This window comes from Agrilus planipennis, unplaced genomic scaffold, assembly GCF_000699045.2.
Source record: "Agrilus planipennis isolate EAB-ADULT unplaced genomic scaffold, Apla_2.0 scaffold801, whole genome shotgun sequence".
NCBI classification, from domain to species: domain Eukaryota; kingdom Metazoa; phylum Arthropoda; class Insecta; order Coleoptera; family Buprestidae; genus Agrilus; species Agrilus planipennis.
The window spans coordinates 116-11,173 of record NW_020439451.1 but is presented as its reverse complement, the minus strand read 5'-3'; the positions used below and the strand labels follow the sequence as shown (position 1 = coordinate 11,173).

The window sequence follows — 11,058 nt, the reverse complement described above, 5'->3', positions numbered from 1 at the left end:
AAATTAAAAATCAAAATAGAAATATTCTGTAAATTATTAAAATCAACTTCCAAATCGATTAATTTAGGATCTTCTTTAACTGGTAAACAAGATCGTGGAATTGTAACAGAACCCACCTTTACTGGTTTTCTTTCTTTAAAGGCCTGCAAAAAAATTAAATAAATAAGTAAAAAACGAATTTTCTAATGTTATTACAGAGAGGTCAGCGTTAGAAATAGACATAAAGAAGTACCAACATTAGTACATCAAAGTATGTTTAGGGCTAACATAAAAATAGGAGTTGAAAAACTAGAAGCCACCAATTTTTAAAAGGTAGGAAGCAAGTTGAAATGTAAAACTTCGAACTGGCGGCATTGTGAACTTCATGCATTGTAAATTTAATATGAATGAAGTTTTTATTTACCTTTGTCATCTCTGCAGTTGGAAAAATGGTCAAATCAGTTTCAATCTGTCCTCCATGTTTCCTTTTAACAACTTCAGCAGCCACCCTTGTTTGGAATTCTTCCGATCTCCGCCTCAAATCCAAAAGCCTGTCAGTCTCTTCAATAAGATGTTTTTTCCAAAGAGCTGGGCCATTGCCATTCTTGGCTTTGTAAATGCTCGGAAATCTTGGTGTTGCTAACGTTAAAAGTATTTCCTAAAACCAAACAAAAACAATTAGGTGATTCACTACAGAATAAAACACTCTTACAACTTTTAAAATAAAATTAAAAATTACAATTACTTTATACATAATAATTACCTGTTTTAGATCGGAACCTTCCTTATACAGTGTCTCTAGAATTTCATCCTTTTTGTCTTCAAATGTAGGAAGAGGTGCGAGACTTTTAAATTGTTCCAGCATTTTTTCGCTTTGTAATTTCAAACGCTGGTTCCGTTCGTTATGGAACAATTTCCGTAAGTTATCTATTTCCTGCATAAGAAGTGGGGAATCTTTTACAACAGCTGGCAAGCTTGGTCCCATAGAAGGTTGAAGGGACGGCATTCCTTAAAAAAAAGAGTTACTTTAACACAAAAATTCTTATATCTAAAGAGGTAGAAGTAAAAAGACGATAATTTCAATCTTATTGTAAACCTGATTATACTAAAATCAAGTTTATATATTGTCTAATATTTTAAGGACGTTTTGGCTAAATAATTAATGATATTATTTTAGCTTACGTCAAAATACCTTTACAATTGATTACATTATAAATTATATAGATATTATAACAATATATAATTTTTAGATCAGTTAATTAAAAACATTGTCAGACACATATTTTATAATTTTGCTATCATTGGTACCATTTTCAAAAGAAGCTCATTTGTTTAAAGACTAACAAATTGGTAATTTAAAAAATATTCCAATTTTACCTGATTTTGACCCTTCCAAGTGGACAGTCTTCTTCGAGTACAACTTCAATTTCTCCTTCATTTCTCCCTTTTCGCTTTCCAAAGAGTCGATGTCGCTCTGAAGATGATCAAGAGTCTCTTCGAACTCTTTCTCCTTCTTCTTGAAATTATTGTGCGCCTCCTCGAGTTTACGTTGCAATTTTTCGATGGTCATCTCGTAATCCTTGTTTACATTGCCCAACTTCTTTTCGGCCAACTCTTTCCTAATCGTCATCTCTGACAGTTGTTCTTGTTTCTCCTTCAAAACCTTTCTCAATTCCTTGATATCTGATTCTTTGTTCTCCAATTTGTGCGTCAGTGTTTTTGTTTCTTCTAATTCCTTTTTAACAGTGTGTGCACGGATGTGAATAGGTGGTGTTGGCTGCAAAAACATTAACATAAATAAATAATAAACAAATACAGTCCACTGACCTTTTCTTCTTTCTTGGTAACAGCAATGTCGTACTCATTATCTTGAAGGAATTGAACCACTTGTGTTACGTGTGTAATAATAAAGCTCAGAGATTGTTTGATGCTTTGAACAGGTCCCAGATCATCTTGTTCGTAAATTTTATCACTGGCATTACTGGCAAATTCTTTTATTTTATCCTGAGATAGACTCTTATCCGAATCTGAAAAAAATATATAATAATAGGTATATACAGTAAATCAAATTCTATTAATTAATAAGTACATGCATTTCTGTAAATGCAATAGTTATGAAGCTTTGGGGATTGTTATTTTTATGTTTTAATTTACCTCCACTACTACTAATAGTTTGAATAGCGTTTTTCACGATGTCCTGGAGGAATTTTCCTACTTTTCCGGATTGATAGAAACAAGTTTGTAAATTTTCAATTATGTCTCTGCTCAAGCCTAAATTGGTAATGTTGCTATCTGGGGGAAGTCGCCTCTTTATCTGTTTTAATTGTTGCTGCAATTGATCAGCTGTAGTGATGATGTATTGCAACAGAAGTCCTACATCTCCTATATTAGCTCCCTAGAGAAACAAATCAAGAACATTGCATCATTAAGGATCTATTCAAATTTTATGTTTTCTTATACAATTTTATTTATGTTTTAAATATAAATATTTGAACCAATTTTTTATTTTATTTTTTTAATGGTCTAATTTCCTATTATTTGTAAAAAATAATACGTAGCTTATGTATGCTATCAGAATTTGCAAATATGATCTTTCTTTTTGATCTTCTTACCTCCATTAAACTTCTGACAATTACAGCATCGTTATTGAAACCATCACAGGCGCTGACCAACAGTTTTACGTAATCATTTAACAACAAATTATGATTGTGCTTCGTTTCTGGTATAAACAAAACGGGATACATAGTATTGAAATAAGAAACGCACTTTTCAAGAGCTTCCGTAGGGATGTTTTCGTCAAGCTGGTCACGTTTGACCAGTTCGACGAAACCATCGACTACTTTCTCCTGTGCAGCCATTTCGGGATAAGAAGAGCCTACTTTCAGAAGCGACTCAGGAGTACAAGTGTTGAGAGAATGAAGGTATTGATGTAGAATTGTCTAAAAAAAATCACTACTTGTAATTATAAAGCAATAGAAAAATGATAAAAAAGTCTATTCAACATTAGGATGCATAATATAATGTATTACATGGGAGCCAAAATTAATGAGTTGCTCAATTAACCATTAATAACACCTATATTCCATCGTTCTTGACAATATTTTACTTTTACATTTATTATGAAAATAAACAAAATAATGGGTTATAAGAGTCTTATGAAGTCTTAAAGGGAAAGGATGGTGAACAAACAAACAATACTTACTAATTTTAATCTATGATATAACTTATCATAATGTAAGTACTTTAGAATGAATATGAAACAAAATAATTGGATTATTGTTGAAATGTACTGAAGCAATTTATTTATTTGTACATGTTCTACTAGAAAAAATAAATAAATAAATAAAATTTAAAGACTGTCTTACAAACATTATAGTTCAATAATTTTTTAGTAAAACCAGCACGATTTATAAAAAATACATTAGGTATCAAATAACGATTGTTTTAAAGGAAGCCTTACCTGTAGGGCATAAATATAAAACGACAAACGACATCTAAATGCATATTGTTCGACAGCATGTCCCTGAATAATAGTATTTCGGTCAACCTTGTCAACTGTAGGAAATTTGTCCTTTATTTGACTAAGCAAAATTTCGGATTTATGTATTAATCTAGGGATTAATAATAAAACCAAAATTGCATCGTGATCGCCTGAAACAAACAAATTTGTTGATCACATACTTTGTCTAGAATACCTTAAAATTATTGACTTTCAAAAAATGTATTTTTTTTATTGTTTTGTACTCAATATTAATAAACACTCAGTACAAAGCAGTTGAAATAATTTGAAGGTAGCTCACCTCCACGATTCATAAATGTATCTGGCATAAACGACGACAAATACTTGATGTGCTGCTGCAACTGATGGATGTCAATTCTGCGCAGTTCCAAGTCGATAGCTTTGATATGGGCCTTTGTTTCACTGAACATCTTCTTGAAGTCCATTATTTCCGGTAATTTCGACACGGGTTTGCTTGTTTCTGTCTCAAGACGATGTTGCAAATCCAACGACTGTTCTTGCAATTTTTGTACCAATTCTCTAAATTTGCTTATAGTACTCTCTCTATCCGCTATTGTCTCCAAAGCAGCATCTCTATCACGAAGAGCCTACAAAAAATACAGAATTTTGAAAGTAGTACAGAAAATTCACTGAATCTTACAGTTTGATTTGGAAAAGGCAAACAATTAGATAAATAGCAAAATTTACTTCTCTAATAGCAGCATTAGCCATATCAAGTTCTTCCCTCAAATCAGCCTCTAATTCTGCATTGCTTTCAACAAGCTGATCGTTCATATCCTGAAGGGCTTCTAAATCTGCAACTTCTTCCCTTAGCTGAGCCACTTTTTCTTCCAAGGTCAGTTTTTGCTCCCCTAATATCACAACCATTTCTTCTGCACCTAAAGCAGCGTCGACCTTGCAACAAATACATTTTTTTAGAAATTACACCATTGCATTTGAAACCAAATGTTGCTAAAGATAACAGTGTACCTGTTCCTGCAGATCAGCTACTTGTTGCTCGAGTTCTTCAACCCTAGTACTTAATTTCTCTTTGGTTCTACTTAATTCAGCAATCTCAGATTTTTTCTGGTCCATATCCTTCATCAGTTTCTGGAATTCGTGCTTGTCATGAGCAGTCAAGTCACGCATTCTCACTAAAGTTTCCCTCAATCTTGCGTTTTGCTGTTCCAATTGTTTCAATTCGTACGAGGAAACATTTCCTTCCTGTTGATCTCCTAAAAATGAACCAAAACAAAGAAGTAGCTAACAACAATTAAATTAAGTAAATGGCCAACCTGGTTTTCCTTGCATTTCAGCTTTCAAAAGTTCCAAATCCAAAGTCACTTCTTCCAATCTTTCTTTTGTTACTTCCAACTCTAGTTGTAACGTTTCGGCCTTTTCTTCGGCCATTTCTTTGTCCAAAGTTGCCATTTCAACGGTTTCTGCAAGATCAGCCATTTCTTCTGCATGCCTTTCTTTAGCTTCAATGGCATCCTTTGCTTCCTGTCTAGCTTTCTGCAAATCTCTCTGTAAACTTGCCTGAGACTCCATAATTTTTGCTTTAAATTCCAGCAATTGCTCTAGCTGTAAACATAAATTCAAGCATAACCATTCTTCCAAAATTTGAAATCATACCTGAATCTTAAGTTTATCATAGTCTTTTAATTTCTCTTTATCCTCCAGTCTTTTTATTTTTAGTGTCTCTAATTTTTCTGAAAGGTCCTTTATTTGTTGATCTCGATTGTCCAATTCTTGTTGGTATTGCAAATGTGTCAGCTTTTCTTCAACTGAAGATGTGGGAGTTGAGGTAGGATTCATAGCCTGACCTGGAGTGAACTGAGGTTTCAATGTTTCTACGAATCCAGTCTAAAAAATAAAACCAAATTTAAAAAGCCTTTGTCTTAAAAAAAATATAAAAACGGCACAACTATTTTTGTAAAATTTCCATAATAAATGGAAGTATAATAACATTTCAACAAATTAAAAACATTGTGTGCTTAAGTCATAAAAAATCTTACCGAATCTTTTGAAAAGTCCCAGACATGTCGCAAATAATCGTGAACAAACACACATAGCAGTAACCTGAATGATTCAAAATTTTAATTTAATAAGACTAATGTATGCCATAATTGACCTAAGTTCAATAAAAGAACACTTACGTACCATATCGTCAAAATAAAAAGATCTAAAAGAATACTCGTATCAAATTTAAACGATAACTCGAAAAACATTACAACTCGGAATAAAACATTGCTTTTAAATGAATGTCAAGAGACGTACTAATATTATCTAACTGAGAAAAAGTCATGGAAAAAAATAGTAATGAGAACTCCTCATTTTTTGTGGTCGAATCGATTAAAAAATAATACAAAAAGTTATTTTCAACACAATTTGAACAATACTATAAGAAATTCAATTACAAAGTAATATTTTTAATAAAACAAATACTGCGCGAAACTTTCTTGGCTTTTTTTGTAGGTACCAAAATTTGATAGTTATATTATACAGAGTACTGTCTTGAGAAATTAATACGCTCAATTTAATATATTAAATCTTAAAACAAGGAAAAGTGTATTGTTTTACTTTGACCTATTCTAAAGATGATATTGAAAAGACTAGTAGAATAATAGGGGCCTTAGAAGTTAGTAAGGAAACAGAGAAAAAAGATGGTAGGACACATTTCAAGATATGAAGAGTTAGCTAGAGACATACAAGAGGCAGAAACAGGAGCAAAGGGGGGCAGAGTTAGACCTAGATTTGATAACTTTTCTACAAGAAGTTAAGGATGTGAGATGTGAAAAATAAATTAACTTACTTCAACAAAGGATGCTCTTTTAGGTATTTGGCTGACGAATTCCGACTCGGACTTTTCAACAACGGGTGAAGTTAAATGACTCCTGTTATCGATAAGAGATGTTCTACTTTCTGACAAAGATTGTCTGCTACTGGCTAAAGACTGACGACTACCAGCCAGAGATATTCGTGAACTATAACGAAATATGTATATGGTATAATCAACTATATTAATAATAGTTTTAAAATGTTACAAAGAAGTTAAAATTCCTGTTTTATTTGAAATGTGTAACATAATAATTCTTCATTGACAATTAATTAAAAATCTACGACCAAAAACTATTTAACTTTCTGTAATTCAATTACATATTACAATTAATATTATATTGGATCAAAGACAAAATTAATAACTGTATAGTAAATGCAGAATAAACAAATAAATAAACATTCCCGTAAAAATCAACATTTAAAAACAGAAATTAATATTACATCAGAGAAATTTTCTACCTAAAGCCCTTTGATAACACAGACATTGATACAGTGTTTTTATATGTTTTTATTACATTGCACTTTATCACTTACATAATCAATAATAAAATGCAAAGTAAAATTGCTTTATTTAATTTTAATATTACTTTGAATAGAACATTATTCACTTTTATGTAAAACACCTGTGTTATATGTTAAGGATGCAATTCCCCTTTTTTTCTTAAGGAAAGAGGTGACAAGAGAAAACAAATAATAAAAGGAGATAATTCAGTTTAAAAAAGGCTTCTTTCATTTTGACATAACTGATAAAAAAGAGAGCTAAAGCGAAAAAAGGGAAAACGTTGTATCACCGTTATTAAACATTTGTCATGTATACACACATTAAGATTATACTCTTTAAACACATAGTAGTTACATTACATGTTTAGTTGAACGCCTTTTACAAGCTTTTATATTCTTTCCTCTAATAATTCCTTAAGTATACTTTTAATTAATTTTTAGCACAAAACCCATAAGCGCAAACTATATACAAACATAAATGAAATTAATCACATAAACAGATTTATAAAAAAGAATATACCTTGAGGCAGAAAGTGTTGGAGTGTTTTTTTGGGGAGACGTTTTACGACGTATTCTGTCCATTGTGAATGCATTGAAAGGATAAAAAAAATAAATAAATCGTTTAATGTTGTTTAGACTATTAATATAGATATTTATGTGCAACTGTTCTTACACAATTTTAAACTTACGTTGTTGGCTTGGGTTTTTGTCCAATACTTCAGGATTCATGACAAAAGTTACAAAAAGAATTTAGTTATAAGTAAAGTGAATTTAAAATAAGACAAATGCCCTTACGTGCTGTGACGCGTTCTGAGTCTAGATGTGGAGCCCTCATCTCTGCTTGTGTCTTTTGCTTCAATAGGTTTACCCTGATCATCCAATGGAACAACCTGAGAAGCTCGAACAAACATCCCGAAATTTTCTTCACACTACAAATAAATATTTTATTTATTTGAGCTTGTATTAGACAAAACGATATGAAAATTCTAAATTACTGAAGGAAATACACGACTTTTTCTGTGAATGTTCTAAGAACGCACTGATAAATTTTGATTGACCTGAAAATAAGTGTGTCCTTTGATGGTTCCATTATTTTTTCCTTTAGCTTCATCTAAAATAAGACCAATCCATTTTCCAGTTGCAAAATTAGTACTTCCACAAAAAGCAACTGTTCCTCGTACATCTTTTCCTGTAACTTCAACTCGCCGTCCAATTTTTAACAATTCCGACATTTTTAAACCAAGTTTGCTTCATACAATTGACACTAAATATACGCAGTGTACTTAAAATATAATATCTTATTATAATTAAATTAAATAAGACCTACTAAAAGTTGTTTTTCTAATTCTGACTCAAATATAAAACAATAACTACATTCATAACCTAAAAGACTGACATATCCAATATCCATGACATATCTATGGACTGACATCACTGATAGATACACTGATAACTTACAGACAGCTGTACATAGATAATAGCAGCTGTAGGTACGCAGATACCGCACAACAAACACTTGTGTACAGAGTGTCATATAACTTTTAGCTATACATACTTCTAAAATTCCTCTGTAGGACTTCATTTATTTGCTTATCATGTTTATGAAATTTATCCTTATACAGTGTCTCTAGAATTTCATCCTTTTTGTCTTCAAATGTAGGAAGAGGTGCGAGACTTTTAAATTGTTCCAGCATTTTTTCGCTTTGTAATTTCAAACGCTGGTTCCGTTCGTTATGGAACAATTTCCGTAAGTTATCTATTTCCTGCATAAGAAGTGGGGAATCTTTTACAACAGCTGGCAAGCTTGGTCCCATAGAAGGTTGAAGGGACGGCATTCCTTAAAAAAAAGAGTTACTTTAACACAAAAATTCTTATATCTAAAGAGGTAGAAGTAAAAAAACGATAATTTCAATCTTATTGTAAACCTGATTATACTAAAATCAAGTTTATATATTGTCTAATATTTTAAGGACGTTTTGGCTAAATAATTAATGATATTATTTTAGCTTACGTCAAAATACCTTTACAATTGATTACATTATAAATTATATNCGGCCTACTGGAAAGAAAAAGCGCAACATAAAAAATATCATCAGCCAATGAAAAAATGTAATCAATGATCTGATCAATGGATAAACTTGATCAGGTAATACATCTTTTAAAAAAACTTTAGGGTAAAAACTTAGGCCGGCTTCAAAGCAAATTATAAATGTTCCAAAAAGTATCACAGGTACCATTAAATGCGTACGACTATCTATACTCGGCTCCATAAACGTTAGGTATAAAGCGGAAGCAGCCAAATTAAACGTGATCAAAATGGAACTTATCATTAGAGGTTTCTTAACACCACAAGGTATCGGATAATGTATGTAACTGCTAATTACCGTTACAATCCATAAACAAACTCCAAAATAAATAGAACCTAACACTTTATATTGTGAATCCTTGTGCTGAAACTCTCGAAAGAGAGACACATTATAGAAAAGCAATGCGTAATAACCGGAAGATACTTCAAAAAATATTAACCCAAAAACTGTTAATGTTCCTTTCAAAACTGCTTTGGAACTTAACAAGTATTTCTTGTACAGATCAGAAGATGATTCAAGTCTTCGCCTTTCGTGTTGTTTTTTGATTTGCTTCACTTTTAGCTGTATATTAGTTTTGCCCAAATACCAGGCCAGAGCTTTTATCGCTTCTACTGGGTTCCTCGCATACAATATGACGGGACTGTCTTTTGCAAAGTATAACAATAAAATGTGAAATGCACATACACTGCAACATATAGTGCACGTCTTACTTTTTCCCCACAATCCTCCCATTACGTACGTAATTACAATTCCCAATACCATACTCGAATTAAACATCATCATCGTGTAACGCATGTAATATTTTGTAGTACAATCGGTGAGAATTGTCTCTCCGCAAATTAAAAACGAAACCGCAGCAAAACCGGTCATCAAACGGACCACCATAAATATACTATAAGTTGTTACAATTGCCATTACACCCCATAATATGATTAGTAAAAAATTTGCCAAAATCATATATAATCTCGGACCGATTTGTTCTAATAGGAGGAACGCAGGGAAAATACCCATGCAGCAGCCAAGTGCGGTTATACTAATTATCCACGCATAATGGTCGTCTTCAATATTTTCTATACTGGTTGCATTTTCTCCTTCCGAACTTGTCAATAGCATTTCGTAAGTTATTGGACTTGACCAGCCTACCACCATACCGAATGAATATGTGCCAATTGCTGCTAAAAATTCAATAGTAAATTAAAAATCAAAATAGAAATACATACTAGTTTTCTAGCAGAAGAATTACATTCATATTCTTATGTAAAATGGCATTCAATAAAAAATATTTTGATAAATCGAATTTTCTTTTTTCCTTAGAATGCACAAATTTTCCAAATATTAGTTATTTTGTTAGTGTACCTATTTATTCCAAAAAAACGAATAAGATCTGCGGAGCCAATTTTTCGTACTTATCGTTTGAATCTTTTATATTAATTTAAAATTATTCTGTAACTTTTAAATGCATTTACTTACCACAAACTCCTGCATACATCTGAGTAATAAAGCGTCCACGTTTTGCCTTTGTCAATTTTTTTATTAAATCTGCTTCGGTTGTAGTGTAGGGAGATAGAGTTCCGAAATTCACACCTATAGACTGTCTAGTGAAGTCCCAGTCACTTAAATAAATATCGTAAAAACTATCGTCTATTTGCATCCTCTTTTTTAAATGCGAAAGCTATTAAAAACGAAATAGATAGAAAATACCTATAAACATATATAAAATAAACTATATAACATTGACTTTGTCACTTGACTTTTCTAGTGAAAATACTGTTTTAATTTTACAGTCATAATTTTATTCGTAACTACTTGATAAAAACTACAACCTAACAATAAATAAAAATATCCTGAGAATGTTTGTCGAAGATAAACACCAAGGGTATGAGGACTAAAACTAAAAAAAACTGATCAAAATCTATCTAGTACATTTTGCGTGATACACACACATCATCCACCACAAACAATAAACGATAAAGCAATATTTGAATCAGTTTATTATAATAAACGTATTTTCACCATTAATTAAATAAATAGTATGATACCAAGCCTTTGCTATCACACATTTTTACAATACCTACAGTTAGCTGTTACTATAATATTGAAAAGCAATTTCTTTATGAACCAAAACTGCATTCATTTACAAAAATATTTTTT

At 31.5% G+C, this 11,058-nt stretch overlaps 2 protein-coding genes across 2 annotated transcripts; both read right to left on the bottom strand.

The window, feature by feature from the left end:
- Positions 1–21: 21 nt before the first annotated feature.
- LOC108743520 (dynactin subunit 1) lies at positions 22–8,201 on the bottom strand (the record flags this gene model as incomplete). The annotated part of the gene is given in 18 exon segments (XM_025979028.1): positions 22–143; positions 404–637; positions 743–987; positions 1,357–1,756; positions 1,807–2,006; positions 2,134–2,374; positions 2,592–2,918; positions 3,440–3,630; positions 3,780–4,086; positions 4,187–4,393; positions 4,469–4,713; positions 4,774–5,062; positions 5,114–5,344; positions 6,294–6,465; positions 7,341–7,394; positions 7,510–7,536; positions 7,616–7,749; positions 7,879–8,201. Coding segments are annotated over 18 exon segments (3,800 nt in total), but the record flags the coding sequence as incomplete, so codon positions are not given.
- Positions 8,202–8,865: 664 nt separating this feature from the next.
- On the bottom strand, positions 8,866–10,690 carry LOC112905839 (facilitated trehalose transporter Tret1-like). The gene is made up of 2 exons (XM_025979030.1): positions 10,378–10,690; positions 8,866–10,079 (listed from the first exon to the last, which is right to left on the bottom strand). Exons 1-2 carry the CDS (start codon positions 10,556–10,558, stop codon positions 8,866–8,868), a joined length of 1,395 nt encoding a protein of 464 aa, XP_025834815.1. The 5' UTR covers positions 10,559–10,690.
- Positions 10,691–11,058: the final 368 nt, after the last annotated feature.